Genomic DNA, 17,993 nt, shown 5'->3' with positions numbered 1-17,993 from the left:
CAAGACCAGTGGGAAGGAGGGCTGAAGAAATGTTCTATAATGACTGAGTGTAAAAACAGTCTGCAAATAGAGCAGCACATGGACACACTTTCCATTCATCTTCTGTATGAGAAGTGCTGGCATCAGAAGGGAAGCTGCAGACAGGGGGGAGATATGTCCAACTACACTAATGAAATATCTGTTCACTCTATTTTTAACTCTGAATCTGATATTCCCTTAACTCCTTTCTTCTTCTTCTTCTTCTTCTTCTTCTTCTTCTTCTTCTTCTTCTTCTTCTTCTTCTTCTTCTTCTTCTTCTTCTATGGATTAATTGAGTTGAAACAGAATAGGATGAAAAATGATGCAAAGAAATGGCTGGCTCTGTTTGAAGATTAATCTTGTAGGAAGCTCTCTCTCTCACACACACACTCTCTCTCTCTCACACACACACACACACACACACACACACACACACACACAGAGAGAGAGAGAGAGAGAGAGAGAGAGAGAGAGAAAGCAGTGCTGACTATGTTTACAGAAAGCCATTCAGTCCAGAGTAACGTGAAATTGATGAGCATTGTTGCCAAAACACTCTTAAAATGAGTCTCTTACAGATGACTGATTATAACCAGTAGTCCCTTACACAAGCCAGCCTGGCTAATTCATTTGCTGAATTTTGTAACATTTTGATGATAAAACCTCTATGTTCCTCTCAACCATCAATATATTATCATTCACCTATTACCTCACAATGTATTGGCTTACTGTGATTAATTCGTCCCCACACGCACACGCACACACACACACACACACACACACACACACACACACACACACACACACACACACACACACACACACACACACACACACACACACACACACACGAAGATATAATCCCATGAAAAATAGCAGGATATAGTAGGCTACAAATAGAATACCATAGCTAAACTGCAAGTCCCTATTATAGAATATTAAAGTGAAACCATAGAAGAAAAATTAACAGAGCTTTCCACTATATGGCATGCAGCAGAGACAAGTTCAGGAACAGGCTATTTGCATAGGGTAACTAGTCTTTCACCTCACTATTGCACTATTGTAGGCTTGCTCTAACATTGCCAACAAACGTCCGTTGTCCAATGCGTAAAGACAAGTTTGGGCGCAGGACAATTGATTTTTGGAAGGTGAGGTGGCTGTTTTGCGTTGCGCTTTTATTCGCTGAACGGGCTATATGAATTCTGGAGACTGTAAACAAATATTTGCCAGCAGCAACAAATAGGCCATACCTCTCTCTGGTGTGTTTGCAGTGTGAGAGACGGTGAACCATGTGTTGTCTCTCGGCTCTTGGCGACTTTGCCCAGTTTGACGGCCTGCCTGCGTCCTTGGAGAGGAAGAGCTGCTGTAATTGGTTTCTCAATGAAGGATCATCAGCTGCTCTCTGGAGGCTTGGTGGACTGTAGCGTTGCGCTGGTCCATCAATCGTCCGCTCCGAGGCTTTAAACACCGCTTTCCTCTTTCTTTCAAGGCGTTCACAAATAAACAAGCGGCCGGTGAAAGGCTTTGTCGGAGCATCACCAAACCCTGCGCGCATTTTTGGGGAGGATTTTGAGCCAGCCCGTGCGAGTTTTTTGGAGTTATATATTGTCTGTAACGGAGATTGCAACAAAGTTTAACGCCGATTTCAACATGAGCGACCTGGAGGAGGACTTTGCGAAGATCCTGCTGCTAAAGGAGGAGAGAATACGGGACTTGGAGAGGCGTCTGGCGGACAGGGAAGACGAGATTCAAGAACTGAAGAGAAAATTACACAAATGTCAGTCCGTGCTGCCCAGCGCTCAACTTATTGGACCGAGGACCCGCAGGGCGCAAGGCATCTCTGCCGAACCTCAAACGCACCAAGACCTGTCAAGGCAATCTTTTAGGAAATATGCCAAGTCCGACTGGTAAGTACGCTTTATTCTACAGCCTGTTTGAATCAGTTTAATGTTTTGTTGTTACCTCTTCCACCTGAAATGTGACTGAAAATTGCTAAATACGTTGTTGAAGCATACACACAGAGAAGGAACCTCGTGTCAGGTGTGCCCCCTGTCAAAATCGCGTATTACGCCCGAGATGGAGATGCTTTCCATGAATGGGATCAGAAGTGATCTGATATTGTGCATGCTCCTCTCTTTCACCAGAATTGTGAGTGAAAATTAACGTGCATGTGTTGAAGGTTGCTGTCCACACTTTCAAACACTCCGACACACACTCTCTTATCTGTGTAGGTCCCACATCAACAAAGCTTGTCCTGCCTTTTTCTTTCTTTCTTTTTCTTTTTTTTTTACCGTCGAGATAGAGACGCTCGCCATGAATGGGCGAGCACTTTCATTCTTGGGGCCGATGACGCAGCTCCAAGGCGAGCTTCAGAAAAGAGCTCCTAATTGATCAGATCCATCACGGCGTTCCCACGGGACGCAGGGAGGAGGAAGTACGATGCATTATTGGCTTTTAGTAGCTGGACGCTGAGGAGCCGAAGTGCATGTCTGAGGATATTTAATACTCCATTAGAAAACGCTTTGTTTGACCATATGCTTCCTTCATCACCTTTAGGTGCTCATTTTAGCTTCAGAGCAGGTCCTGATTGTGCATCATACTCAAAGGCAACTGCAACTGATTAGTCATTCACTTAGTTTCAGTCAGCCTATAGAGATGTATTATTATTATTATTAGGCTATTATTCTTATTATTTTTTTATAATAATCTCCCTCCCGTTCACACATGCTCACACGTTCACACATGCTCTTCCACTCTTCACCCCCCATTGGTCGAATTGCACGAAACTATGACTATGTGCATGTCCAAATTGCACGAAATGTGGCACCACACTCCGTCGGGTTCCCAGCAGTACACACACCAAGTTTTAAGTCGATCGGACGAACAGTTCTTGAGATAAACCCCTTTTTGTGTTGTCAGTAGGTGGCGCTATGACTATGCACGTGTCTGAATTGCAGGAAATTTTGCACTGCACTCCGTCAGATTCCCAGCAGCACACCCGCCAATCTTGAAGTCGATCGGACGAATGGTTCTCAAGTCAAACTGCTTTTTGTGTTGCCAGTAGGTGGCGCTATGCCGAATTGCACAGAATTTGGCACTGCTCTCTGACGGGTTCCCAGCAGCGCATTCCCCAAGTTTGAAGTAGATCAGACAAACGCTTCTCGAGATAGACCGCTTTTTGTGTTGCCAGTAAGTGGCGCTATGTGGAATTGCATGAAATTCGGCACTGCACTCCATCGGGTTTCCCTAACCCAGGGGTGCCCAACGTTTTTACACTTCACATCTACTTTTACATTTCAACAGCACAAGATCTACCTGTCCACCCCCCCCCCCCCCCCTCCCCTGCGCTGTAACAGTAAACCTGATAATTAGACTTTGTTTGTACACACGCCAAAACATAAATCCATACTTTAAGTGCGGGTAGACATGACCATAAATTAAATGCTGTTTATAATTTCAATGATAAGCAATAATCAATGAGCAATAAACAGTATTTATTAATGTATATACTTAAATTGTCAGTTTACAATAAACATGCACGGACTGGTGGTTGAATGCAAGACACTGACACTATGAAGAAGTTACACTCATTATCCAAAAATGATTTTAGGATCTACCGGTACGGCACGCTGAGATCTACCAGTAGATCTACCAGTAGATCCCGATCTGCCCTAAGCACACACTTTGAAGTCGATCCGACGAACATTTCTCAAGATACGCAAAGGACAGACAGACAAGATACATGCAGACATAGGGTACAGATGGAATTGCCTTTATTAGATAGATTATTATGATTGATTATTGTTATTATTGTTATTCTTATTTTGGATTGCAACAGTTATACTTGGCAAAAAAGTTGTTCGGGCTGATTGGTGTGTTTTATGCATACAAACATACAGTACCACCCCCCCCCCCCCCCCCCCACACACACACACACACACACACAGACTATACCTACGGTATTTCTATTTCTTCCTATTCTATCTTTCACCTCCCTTTCATCACTATAATGGCACCAAGACAAATTATTTGTTATATCGTCATTATAAACAGCAGAAATCACTCTGCATTCACAAAGATGCGAGATAGACAATTTGGTTGATTATGTTAAGATGGCTAGACAATCTCTCATCTTCATTAGCATGAATAAACTGCAGACAAGACAGATCCTGTTTTACTGCCATTGATGAAAAAACACACCATGAGGACCTAGGAAATCCTCCTGAGACAAGCAGAATGAAACCAAGGGAGTTCATGAATGATCCAGTTTCATTGAGAAATAACCGCGTGTTTGTGTATCTGTGGCATGTCGGGGATGATTAAGCTACTACCAGAGACAGTTAATTAACTTTAGAACAATTAACCTATGCAGATGAATAGTAGCGTGACCATTATGTAATTATGATATGTGTATAGTAGCCTATACTAAGGTGATGGGGCACGAGTGCTTATCTCAAATACCACTGTGAGGAGATAATTGCAAACACTCCAGAAATACAACGTTACACTCATATAGAGAGATGTCAACTGGTTTGCATCACTGTTCAAAGCAGTGATGACAAAAATACTTCCATTGCCACCAACGGTCACTGTCCGAGGCCACAGGCAGGGGGCGTCATAGAAGTGGGGCTGACTACCCTGGGGCCCCGGTGTGGGCTGGGGAGGGACCCCAGGGCCCCCGGTCTGGGCTGGGAAGGGCCCTCGAAAATGTCCAAAGATGGGTGAGAGACATGGATCAAGAGAGGAAGGGGCTCCTTCTTATTTATACCCTATAATTTTGTGCTACACCACCCCTGGCCACAGGCGGACCGCAGGCTTAGTTATAACGAAGGAGATGGCCCTGTTGCATTTTTTTTTTTTTGCTGTAACAAACGTCTCGCCCAGTTGGTGATCTAGCCTAGCGCCTGGGGCAGTGCTCGCTAGGCCGCCCGGGGGTCGGAGACGGCATGACCCCCATTAGTGTCAGAGCCGCGGCACCAGTCGGCAGCCCGCCCCGCTCATCGGATTACCGCAGCATGGAGCGACGGATCCTGTTTCCATCGATCTGCATAGGAAAAAGGGCTGAGCTGGATGGTTAGAGAGGTGAAATTTAAAGCCCGTGTCTCGAGCGCAGAGGTGCTCTGAAGGACAGAGGGAGGGCCTGGGATGGGGAGGCAGCAGCTCGGAGGAAGTCAACACTAGAACAGTGGACAGAGCCAGGCCTTGAATCATCACAGAGGCCTGGATGATATAGGGTTTCTTCACATGCAGCAGATCTCTGTTGTTGCTTGACTTGGAAGAACAGCGTGCATCAGTCTTCATGGTCTTATATGGGTGTTGTGTCAATTTCCTCACACCAGAGGTCACAATGGGGGGGGGGGGGGGGTTACGTTTCTACGTTATCTCGCTGCGATGTCTGAAGCGTCCAACTTGGCGCTGCTAGCAGCTGTTGTGGATACGCATTTGTATTTGACTCCGAATCACCAATTTGTGGCTAAATGTCCAAACTCTTTCCTCAAAGTTCTGAAACTGGAGCACTGATTAGATTAGATTGTGTTGGTGAAAGCAGTTGTAGGTTTGTAACACGCAATATAACCTTTTTCTTAAAGACCCCCTAAAGTAAAAACAATGTGTTTTTCTTCTTGTTCCTGCAGGTAGATGTTTGAGCTTCACTGTGCAGAAAGATGTCTGTGCAGAGTTTGACACTAGAAGGCCATTTTCACATTAGTCTGCTGAAAGTGGAAGGTTTCTCTGTGCTCATTGAAAATCAAATTGTTCTACGAGCATGATTTGTGACATCACAAGTAGTTTGGAAGCCAATTCTGGGCCAATATTCAACTTACACAAGGAAGTGGAAACTTGACGCTTCCATTGGACATACACTGCATGGAGAGTGAAGTAGGAAAACGTTTGAGATGAAATATATTTGCGTATTCATAGACTCTCACATTTTTAATGAGGGAGAAGGAGTTTTGAGGATTTTAACAAGATAATTAAACTTTTGTGGGAAAAACAATCAGACACTAATTATTACTCAAAGTAGAGTATTTTATAATACATCTTAAAACATGACTTTAAGGGGTCTTTACATATATTGCACAATCATCCACTAATGAAATAATCTGGTATCATTGCATCTAGTAGCTATTTTCAAGTGCCAAGCAGAAGACACATGCGACAATATGTTTTGATAGTCTGTTCAGTTTGATCCTTTCCATATTCCACCACAAGAGGGCAGCTGTGATCTTTTAATAGACCACCAGGCTCTTTGCATACTTGTTGACATGGTATTGTGTGAAAGGATGCTTTTGCTACCAGACCAAATGATACCTGAACCTCCACTTGTCCTCAGACTCAAAGAAATCATGTGTGACCCGTATGTGTCCTTGCTCTCATCTCCTCCTCCTCAGGAGCCTGCTGTGAAAGCCTTTACCTGTTCATCCTTATGTGATTGTCCTTGACAACGCATCCTCCTCTGAATTTGTCTGGAGCACATGAGGCCAGATGTTGTTCACTGAGCTTTCCGATGAGTCATTGGAATATAATGTGAATAGACATCAGTGGCGCTTTGGAGCAGACACGCTCAAGAATAGATGAGGAATGTGGGGCTGCTTTTTGGAGTCGCGAGCCTCCACTGGTTGCATTTCTCATCATGGCCATCATGTAGTCTCTGCATGGCAACCTATAGCTTTGCATTCCATTTATTTTCTTGTTTGCTGCACTTTTGCTTACAGGCCTTCTGCATCTATCAGCCGAGCGAATACATTTACAAGGCCAGGCTTTTGAGAAAATGCTAATGATCGTGTCACCGTAAGATGCATTGCCATGGAGACATGAGACTGCCTGCCAAGTGTTTTTTTCTTCTTCAATTTCAGCATAACGTTAGTGATGGATTATATTATTACATTCGTAGTAAGTCTTATTGGCATCTATGCATATTTTCAATTTGCCAAAGCATAATAAACCTTGTGAAGTCAGTGACCTCTCAAGTTACAGGGACGAATTGTGCCCAAGCCCCCCCCCCCCCCCCCCCCAAAGAGAGAGAGAGAGAGAGAGAGAGAGAGAGAGAGAGAGAGAGAGAGAGAGAGAGAGAGAGAGAGAGAGAGAGAGAGAGAGAGAGAGAATATGTATTTTATTCTGTTCATCTAATAGGCCTACATGTTTACTTGAATCTTGAATAAGGGTTCATTAAACTCCCATCAGCCTCCACTACCATTAAGGTTCCGCTGCTCATTATGTTGTAGCCTCGGGGCGGGTTATTGAGGTATGACAGCGGTTCCTTGAGCAGTGGGCTCCTCTGCGAGTCCGTTATTCTTATTCATAAGAGAGCGCGGGGCTGACTGCACTGTATCACAGATTCCTGTAGGCGCCCTTCTCGCCTTGCGTTCTCTCTCTCCGACCGGGTCGCAGCCTGACGCACGCGGGGAGGACGGTTCTCCGCTATCACACCCCCGAGAGAGAGAGTGAGAGAGAGAGAGAGAGAGAGAGAGAGAGAGGGAGAGAGAGAGAGAGACAGGCAGACAGACAGAGAGAGAGAGGGAGAGAGAGAGACAGGCAGACAGAGAGAGAGAGAGAGAGCAAACTTTGCATGCCTCTGGCGGAGACGCTTCCCGAGTTTCACCGTGGCAATCGCGACATCCATTGATTGAACATACCTTCGCCTTGATTGAAGGAGAGGCGCGAGGAATCCCCTTCAGGAGACAGGAAGGGGAGGGGGGGCTGCATCCTCTGAAGCTGTTGATGCCGGATAAAGTTTGCTGGCAGAAAGGCAGAGGAGAGCGGATAAAGACTCGGCCGCGCACCCGTCGCTAAAGTTCTTGTGGAGTGCCTCTGAGCAGCGATGGGCACCTTGCGCGACCTCCAGTACGCGCTCCAGGAGAAGATCGAGGAGCTGCGGCAGCGAGACGCGCTCATCGACGAGCTGGAGCTGGAGCTCGACCAGAAGGACGAGCTGATCCAGAGGCTCCAGAACGAGCTGGACAAGTACCGCTCCGTCATCAAACCCGCGACCCAGGTCCACAAGCACACCGAGCTGCACGAGACGCAGAGGACCAAGAGGCAGGCGATCTCCGCCGAACCCACCGCCTTCGACATCCAGGACCTGAGCCACGTCACTCTGCCTTTCTACCCCAAAAGCCCACAGTAGGTGTACAAATAACAATCGCACAATATAGCTTTTGTTGTAACAGCTTCTAATGGCGCGCTTAAATGCGTACCAATAGGATTTCATTCTTCACCGTTCAGCCGACTCTTGTGCGTAATGGTGCGTGTGTGTGTGTGTGTGTGTGTGTGTGTGTGTGTGTGTGTGTGTGTGTGTGTGTGTGTGTGTGTGTGTGTGTGTGTGTGTGTGTGTGTGTGTGTGTGTGTGTGCGTGCGTGCGTGCGTGCGTGCGTGCGTGCGCGCGCGCGTGTGTGCATGCGACTCGGGAGAGTGTGGCGCAGCAAGTTAGGCACCTGTAGCACTATGGATGTGGCTGTGATCTCTCTACCCGCTTATTACATAATAGGCCGGTGTGTGTGTGTGACACACGCATACACACACACACACACACACACACACACACACACACACACACACACACACACACACACACACACACACACACACACACACACACACACACACACACACACACACACACACACACACACACACACACAGAGAGAGAGAGAGAGGCTGTGCACACATGGGCCTGCCCCTGAAAATGTGATATGCAGTGTGAAAATGAGAGGAAAATAGTAGTCGGCTATAATATAGTCTAATACTTTAGGCTCTCATTATGTAGACTACAGTATAATAATGAGCCTAATCTAATTTCTGAATGAAGTGAACATGTCCCCCAGTGGCAGCTGATGCAGTCAGAGAATAGAGTGGGTGGTGGCAGGCAGCTGTGTGTAATCTAATGTACCAATGTCTGTTTTTATCCAAACTGTGATAAGAGGAAGTCTTAGCAGGCACGCCATGTTATGTTTACATTATGATGTTGGTCTCTCTCTCTCTCTCTCTCCCCCCCCCTCTCTCTCTCTCCCCCCCCCTCTCTCTTGGTTCTTTTCTATAACAAACACGTCTCTCTTGGCCAACATGGTTTGCAATATGAGGTCACCCTCTCAAATGGACACAGGCACTAAATTAGGTTTTGTTGTTAATAATCAATACACTCGCCCTCCTGGCGGCGAAGGAAAATGTCCACGCTTGGCTTTACTCTGGACACATGTGGAGCTCTAATGTGTTTTTCATCACTAAATCAACTCAAGCTTTGTTGCAGTTGGAAAGTCAAGTCACTTGGCTTAAAGGAACAGCTCACCCTAAAATCCAAAATACATATTTTTCCTCTCACCTGTAGTGCTATTTATCCATCTATATCATTCTGTGTTAGTTGCCTGAGTTTAGGAGATATCGGCCTCAGAGTTTCTGTCTTCTCTCCAATACAATGGACCTGGATGGCACTCGGCTTGTGGTGCTCAAAGTGCCAAAGAAATGCATTTGATAAACTCAACAGCATTGTCTCTTTCCAGAAATCATGACCCGGTTACTCAAGATAATCCACATATCTTGTTATGAGCAGTTTCATGGAGGAACTATTTTCTTTTGACCGAACTACACCCGCTAGCTGCTAGCTAGTTCCTACATGAGACTGCAAAAGAAAATAGTTCCCACATGAAACTGCTCACAATAAAGTCTGTGCATTATCTTGAGTAACCGGGTCATGATTTCTGGAAAGAGACAATGCTGTTGAGTTTTTTCGAAGGTATTTTTTTGGCGCTTCGAGCGCCACAAGCCGAGTGCCATCCAGTTCCATTGTATTCAAGAGAAGGCAGACATCTCTGCGGCCGATATCTCCAAAACTCAGGCAACTATCCCAAAACGATATTGATGGATAAATAGCACTACAGGTGAGAGGAAAAATATGTATTTTGGATTTTAGGGTGAGCTGTCCCTTTAATAGCAGTAGGCTAGTGCACTACAGGAGGATGCTAAATTGAATTAGCTGGTTTAATATTGACTTTTAATTCCACTACAACCTTTAATTAAACACTTCTTCTGCTTGTGTTATAAGACTACGTGACCAATCAGGATGGAGCAACCCTGCAGACTGCACACAGACTGCACACACACAGACTGCACACAGACTGCACACAGACTGGCCTGATGTGAATGTCAGATATGACATGTGCTGGCATTATTCTATTGACAAGTAAAAAAAAAAGGTCAAAGGGTTTCATCAAAGAAGACTCAACATTGAAGGAGGTTATTTATTTGAACGGAAAAAGCCATTAGTCTTTGTTATACCTGTCAGTGCTGTGTTGCAACAGCACAAAGAGCGCGACTCTCTTTGTCATGGCGTGGGCCACAGGCTGTGGCCGAGCCGTCTAGAACAGGGTCTGTCTGTCTGTCTGTCTGTCTGACCAATCACAGCGCACGCTGCTACGTGCATGACGTTGCGTGCCCGATGCACCGGGCATAAAACAGTGCTGAAGTCAAAGGAGCCACACACGATTCTCAGCCCAGTAGAAATGTTAATATCTGGACAAATAATCATGCAAAAATGACAAAGAAATGGCAATATCTTAGTTGAATGTAGATTCAAAGGCCATGTTGGGTCGTTATAACTCGCAGGTTTAGAAACATCGATGTTCACGATGTCCCGGCCGCAGCTCGTGGCTCGCTTCTCTCCCCCGGCCAGGAAGTGGCTGTCTGCCCGGGGGCGATATTTGTTTTTGGATGATGGCGAAGGCTATGCGAAGGCATAACCCGCCCCTCTCTGCCTCTGATTGGCCTAGCGTCAAACATCCATCCAAACACATTCGCTTGGCTATCCTGCATTACATCTCTTTCTACAGTCTGTGGTCAGACCGTCAGATTCAGTGGGTCAGACTCAGACAGACAGCAGTTACGCTTGCTAGCCTGCATGAAACACGCCAGTGTGTTTATGTTTTTAATATAGTCTATGGTTTATGACGCTGCCGCTACTCTTGGCAGTGCCCGTATCTAGCCTATAGACAGAGAATTGATCAAGGGTGATATAAAACAGGGTTATTTACAGGGAACTAGCAAGCGTAACTGCTGTCTGTCTGATTCTGACGGTCTGACCACAGGTTGTAGAAAGGGATGTAATGCAGGATAGCCAAGCGAGTGTGGATGGATGGAAGTTTGACGCTAGGCCAATCAGAGGCAGAGAGGGGCGGGTCACGCCTTCGCATAGCCTTCGCCATCATCCCAAAAAAAATATCGCTGCCCGGGGGGAACGGCAACTCACCCATTTAGAATAGACGATAGAAAAGGGGGTGATTGACAGGTCGCCTGTCCAGTGATCATGCAGCTTGCAGATCATGGACCAATAGCAGGTGGAGCTGCAGCTCTGGGAAACCCCCCGTCTCATGCCGTCTTGCCCGCTTGAGCTGCGCAAGACATTGTGACAGACAACACTTTGCTTACAAACGTTTGTCCAAAAAATAATGGATGGCTTCGTCCACATTATTTAGGTCAGTCACGATAGAGAAGTTAGATACTCTCGAAATGCCGTTTCAGCTGGACTTTAAGCTGTCTATTGTTGTTTTTTTGCCTGAGTTAAATAAACGTGTGACTCTGGCCATCTTGATGATCTGGTCTGGCTAGGAACATCAGATGAGAACAACATGCAGGCTCATCACCGATTGTCATTATGATAATCTTCATCCTCATCCCAAGCCTTTATATGCCTATTTCCATTAAGAGATTTTACAAAGAGGCTTTTAGTGGGACCTTGAAAGGAAGCTTCTCATTACCAGGGTCCTGCAAAAACGCAGATGTCAACTCTTCCAGGACTGGGTTTTCCTATATTGCTACATTTGGTCAGTTTTACGAAACCGTTTCTATTATGGGAGATAATATAATCTATCACAAAGAGGAATTAGAGATTTGACATGACATCATCATGTTCATATGGAATTGAATGGAGGTCCTGGAAGATTCATATAATTTGTATAGTTTCCTCACAGGACAAAACAGAAAGGTGCATTTGTTAATGAATTTGACTTCATGGCAATAATTATGTTCTCTGAAGTTTATTAGTTCAAAGAGTCAACTCTATCAAATAGACTGCTTATATAGTCTCTCCCACGCCTCATCCCCTTAATTGTGTTTCTCTCTGTCTGCAGGAAAACACATTTTGTTTAGCAACATCTGTGCTCTCTAATAACCTTGCACATTCAAAATGATGATGGGAAAAAAGTAATTGGTTTGAAGCAGATAGTGAAAGTTGAAAGCAAAGCCCTTTGGGTAGGAGCATTTTGGTGCCACTAGTTTCTTTTATTGATTAGACCAGCGGAGATCACAATGTGGATTCAATTCAAAATCCTATATCTTCATTAAAGTTCTCATTCTTTTCTCTTGATAGAATTCTTTGTTTTTAATGTGAATATTTCAAACTTCGTTTTTGCTCTTGCTAAAGTGTGACAATAGCTTTATTTGTTATTTTTTAAGAAATTACACCAGGGTCCTCAGGGTATTTCAATTTCGTTTTGGTCAATGACGTGTAGCGATGGTGGCTTTTGGATTCGTCTCTAAGCGTTTAGATTTGTCTGTCGTTCTCGCCCACTCTATCTGTTTTACAAGGCCCATGGAATGTTATACAGTCTATGTTCTCTCTCTCTCTAGTGCACTCTCTGCCTCGCTCGTCCTCTCTTCTCTCATAGCCTCTCCCACTTTTCTACCACCCCTCTTCTTTTTGCCTTCTAAAAGAGCATATTTTCTCCTTGTAAGGAAGAAGGCCGGACGCTCAGGCCCAAACTTCACTTCAAATATCTCGTCTCTCACTAAGGGAGAGGAAGGCTGAGGTTTTTATAAGGGTCTGGTTGGCGGCAGGGGACAAGACGCTACAGAGCACTGCCATCACAGAGGCTCCGCTCAGGGGCTTCAGGCCAGAGATCCTCACCCCTTCTCCTGGGTGTAAATGGGGCTGAGGCGGGGGTTAACGAGGCACATTTTCAGAGGAACAGAGGCCACCCTTTGGGTTGCAATGTCTTCCTGTCCAGTCAACTGTACTCTGGAGTTGGCATAATATTAATATTGTGTAACATTGAGTCGGTTTTGAATTTCAATTTCAGTAGGAGGGAAATATGAAATTAGCCTATTATAGTTGGGGGGGGGGGGGGGGGGGGGCACCACTTCAACATACCTTCATCAAGGTCTCCTCCTTGAAACCCAGTCAGGGCCATCTACAATCTGGGAACCCAGAGTCTGTTTTTATTTGAAAAATAGACTCTGGGACAGCCCTACCGTTTTCCCCGGCTTCCTGTACAGCGCACCTCTCCTGCCACCGTCACTTCCTTTTCCGCGTCCGTGCTCCACTGTTTACAGTCTAAATAGCAACTTGCACCGCGACTTTACAGTTATTTTCCACTGTTGTTGTGAGACGAGTTGACGTCTTCTATGCAGTGTGTTTCTGCGTTAACGTTATTAGCAAATAGCCGAAATGGACGCGGAAAAGGAAGTGACGGTGGCTTTTCCGTCACTTCCGCTTTCCTTTTCTGCGTCTGTTTCGGCTATTTGCTAATAACGTTAACGCAGAAACACACTGCATAGAAGACGTCAACTCGTCTTACAACGACAGTGGGAAATTACTGGAAAGTCGCGGCGCAAGTTGTTATTTAGACTGTAAACAGTGGAGCACGGACGCGGAAAAGGAAGTGACGGTGGCAGGAGAGGCGTGCCGTACACGAAGCTGGGGAAAGCAGTAGGGCTGTCCCAGAGTCTATTTTTCAAATAAAAATAGACTCTGGGTTCCCAGATTGGGGCCATCTATAGATAAAGATCCAAATACCGTAATAGAACCACTGCCGTAATCATCAATCATTTGTTAGAAAAGTGCAGTTGGAAATAGATGAACTATCTCGTTTCTATCTGCGTAACTGTGTGTGGCCACTGCTGAAGAGGATACGAGAAATGCACAGCTTACCAGAGATTGAACTAAGGGTGTGTGGATTTAAAAATACATTTCAAACTATTCTCTTTTCTCTCCCCAGCAGTAGTGTAGGCCTACACAGACTGCCAGGGACAGGGGGCAAAAGTCTGTAAAATGGCACTTCTGGGTCATCCTGATGGCTCGGTTGCATAAGGCGAATAACTGCTAACTGCAGCGTGCGGGGTTCAAATCCATTCACTTCCTGGGACCCCCCTGGGACCCCCCCCTCCCCCTCCCCATCTTTCTCATTTCTCTTCACTGTGGACTGTCCAATAACGCATAAATGCCCTAAAAATAATCTTTCAAAGGTCACTTCCCACAAATGCCGGGGGGCTCTGTTGCTCCCCTGGGAAGAAATCTGCCACCCATGACAAAGTGATGGTGAGTTTTGTACAGTGGCATGAACATGTTATGTCAACAGACTGAAAATACAATATGAATATATACTGTACTAGTATGTCTGACCTCTCTCTAAATAACCATCCTAAAAAAAGGGAGAGGAGTGGGGGGGAACACCGACGCATAAATAAATGCATTGTGAAACTGAACAGCTGTGAACAATCACATAGCACCCTACCAAAGTGCTTCCTTTGTTTAGCCAGACAGTTTCCATTTTCATTAACTGAGAAAAATGTGTTTTCGTATAAGAAAGCACTCGACCATTGATAATAGTTCGTACCGAATAGCTTGAGTTGGTGTTCAGAGTAATTTTTAATTTTCACTTTCATCCACATTTTACACTGCTCTATCAATAAGACTAAGAGGCAGAAACGTCACTCTGAATTCTGCACCGCCGACAACGTGGCCAATATTCAGACCACAAGTACATCACACAGTTTATGGCGGGGAAATGAGATGACTGAAATAGTCGGTGAAAATTGTATTTACATCCCAGCCTTAATAGTTGCTTCTCGGTGCAGTTCGGCATTTCTCACAATTTTTGTCAGTTCTATCATCTGAAGGAGTTGACCCTCCCCCCCCCTCCCTCCCTGCCCGTGCACGTTGGATACGAGTACGAGACACATGTCTTATCTTATGGAGAGGATGAGAACAGTCATGAGGCCTCTTCAATAATGAATGTGAGCTTGTGAAGAGAAGTAAGGCGTGTGGTGTATACCAACATACAATGTGCAAAGTGAATGAGTTGTGCCGCCTGATTTAACACAGACACATACACTGCTCAGTAGAATACAAAATCCGGTTGCAGGTATTGGCTAGCCTAGATTGTGAATTCACCTCCACAGAGCCCCCACCACACACACACACACACACACACACACACACACACAAACACAAACACGTACAATGTCTGCACAAACATGAAAATGATAGTACAGTAGTTGAAATTGCGCACACATGCAGACATCCTAACATGCCACAGTCCAACACGTTCTCACTCCGAGCACGTAGCATATTGACGCTTTGTCCCGTCCCTTGTGCGTCATTTGTTACTAACATGGTACCCTTGAGCGACCCATGAAACGACTTGGGCTTTCCGACTAAACTCAATGCAAACCCATGGAAGTCATCTTTGACGCTTATGGCAACTGCTCCCCCATTAGCCTAACTGCTCCCCCATTAGTCAACTGCTCCCCCATTAGGGTCTGGGGGGAGGTTAGGTTTAGGCGTGGGGGGTGGGAGCGGTTAGGTTTAGGGTTAGGGTCTGGGGGAGGTTAGGTTTAGGCATGGGGGGTGGGAGAGGTTAGGGTTAGGGTCTGGGGGAGGTTAGGTTTAGGCATGGGGGGTGGGAGAGGTTAGGTTTAGGGTTAGGGTCTGGGAGAGGTTAGCTCCTCCAGACCCTAATGGGGGAGCAGTTGACTAATGAGGGAGCAGTTAGGCTAATGGGGGAGCAGTTGCCATAAGCGTCAAAGATGACTTCCATGGGTTTTCATTGAGTTTAGTCGGAAAGCCCAAGTCGTTTCATGGGTCGCTCAAGGGTACCATGTTAGTAACAAGTGACGCACAAGGGACGGGACAAAGCGCCAATATGCTACGTGCTTGGAGTGAGAACGTGTTGCACAGTCGCTCACACACTTGTATCTTTTGACGCTTTGAAGTTGTGACTGTAACATTATTATTTTGTATCTGAGTGAGAGCAGAGAGAATGTCCAGCCTGACCGCTGTTTTTGTCTTTTATTATTAACCTACATACTTACACAGAAACCTAGAAACCTCAGAGAGCAGACCTGAAAACTGTGAAAACGGCCCGGCCCACCACACACACATACACCTGTTCCTTTTTATGAACTGGGGTATAAAAGCGTCCCATTGGAGGAGGAGGGGGACTCCTTGTTGGATTAGCCCTGATCCATACGATTAGCCTCATTCATCCTGTCGGCACTCTGTCAAACGCAGCCACGGCGCGAGCCGCGGGCTCTGCCCCTGGCCCTGACATGCCTCTCACAATCAACGACTTTTCCAAGCAGAATGATCTTCAGTCACAACAACACAGCATCTCCTCTGCCTGGAAACCTCTCTCCCTTTATGGATTCAAGCTGTGCCTCTGTCATAAACACACGCCACCGTCTGTCCATCACCTCAGGAGCATTTACCAAATGGCAGTTGCTTTTACGTCTTGTCCTCACCTCTTTTTATGGCATATGAACTCCCAAAGTCCTTCATCCAATGTTATGAGAACTTATTGATTTAAATCACAATTTGACATCATGTCCCTGTTGTCTGATCCCCTTTCCATTACTTTTGATTTGCTCTTGAGAGCGCCATGAAAAGGGGAAGTGGCTCTGTAGAGAAGGCACTGTATGGCCGTGTGTCCTCTGTAGAGAAGGCACTGTATGGCCGTGTGTCCTCTGTAGAGAAGGCACTGTATGGCCGTGTGTCCTCTGTAGAGAAGGCACTGTATGGCTGTGTGTCCTTTCCTTTCAAAACCTCGGCTTTTTCACCTCAAACTTTACAATTCATTACATTTCCTCCTCATTGCATTTTCTTTACAGCAGATACGTATGCACACGTGCCACGTGCAGTCTGAAGGCAGCAGTGTAGCCTGACGACCACTGAATGGAAACAATCCACTTCCATTAGCCGTGGATTTTGCCTAATGGAGAAATGTCATTGAGTTGTTCCGGCGTTTGAAGGAACGTCTCACCCTGATGTCTCTGTAAATGGAGATATCTTTTTGTGAAAGGCTACTCTTCAATTTGAGAGAGACTTTAATCGAGTTAGAAATACCGGGATGCATCATGCTGGACTGTCATGCTGGACTGTCATGCTGGACTGTCCAACTGCTGAACAATCTTCTTGGACTTGAGAGCGTGTTGATGTCAGCTGAGGGTTTTGTATGAGGCTCAGACACGATTGCACGGCACTTTTAGACTCTTGTAGCATTATTTCCCTCCCTCTTGTCCTCCCTCCTTAGCTGAAGTCCCCCGTTTCTTTCATCATGCTTTCAGATAAAGGAGCTCTGATGCCACTTGGCCTTGTGTTTTGTGTGCGTCATTTTCTGTAACCGTCTCATCTCCTTCTAACCTGTTCTCCAGGTCCAAGGACCTGATCAAGGAGGCCATCTTAGACAACGACTTCATGAAGAACCTGGAGCTGTCCCAGATCCAGGAGATTGTGGACTGCATGTATCCTGTGGAGTATGGCAAGGACAGCTGTATCATCAAGGAGGGCGACGTGGGCTCACTGGTCTACGTCATGGAAGGTAAAAAGCTCACTTGATGTGCGTTAGTTTCTCTTTCCTCTGACAACACAGATCCCCTGAAAGATCCATCTGATCTATTCATTTACTGTAGTTCTGGGGTCCTCAAAGTGTGGCCAGCGGGTCAATTGCAGCCCCTCAGGAGCGTTTCTGGTGAGTTAGGTGACATCATGGTATTTGGTCTGATTCTAGGTTATTTAAGGAGCTGTGGGGGGGAACAGTTTTTACCGTGGAGCATGTGTGGCGGCCTTTAGGCACCAGCAACCTACGTCGCCAGCAGCCTGCTTCAACATGAGACTGTCGTTACGTTAAAGACGGCAAGACCAGCTCGCCCGCAACGTCGGTTTCAGATAGGCACTGTTGTTGTTACGTGCCTGTCACGTGACTAGCCTTCGCCTC

The 17,993-nt window shown here is 45.9% G+C and overlaps 1 protein-coding gene across 2 annotated transcripts in view; it reads left to right on the top strand.

Moving 5' to 3' along the window:
* Positions 1-1,665: 1,665 nt before the first annotated feature.
* LOC310789378 (cGMP-dependent protein kinase 1) overlaps positions 1,666-17,993 on the top strand; it is a gene marked incomplete at its 5' end in the record, with an annotated part of 118,819 nt that continues 102,491 nt past the window's right edge. The window contains 2 exons of one of the 2 annotated variants that reach the window (XM_083651014.1): positions 1,666-1,922; positions 17,431-17,597. In XM_083651014.1, coding sequence (XP_083507140.1) covers positions 1,666-1,922; positions 17,431-17,597 — 424 coding nt within the window. Of the gene's footprint in view, positions 1,923-7,819; positions 8,137-17,430; positions 17,598-17,993 lie in introns of those variants that run through there. The other variant, XM_083651013.1, reaches the window with a different exon arrangement.

The sequence above is a fragment of the Poromitra crassiceps genome (assembly GCF_964638095.1).
Source record: "Poromitra crassiceps genome assembly, chromosome: 14".
NCBI lineage: Eukaryota > Metazoa > Chordata > Actinopteri > Beryciformes > Melamphaidae > Poromitra > Poromitra crassiceps.
The sequence above is the reverse complement of the archived record's forward strand: the minus strand, read 5'-3'. Positions and strand labels throughout refer to the sequence as shown.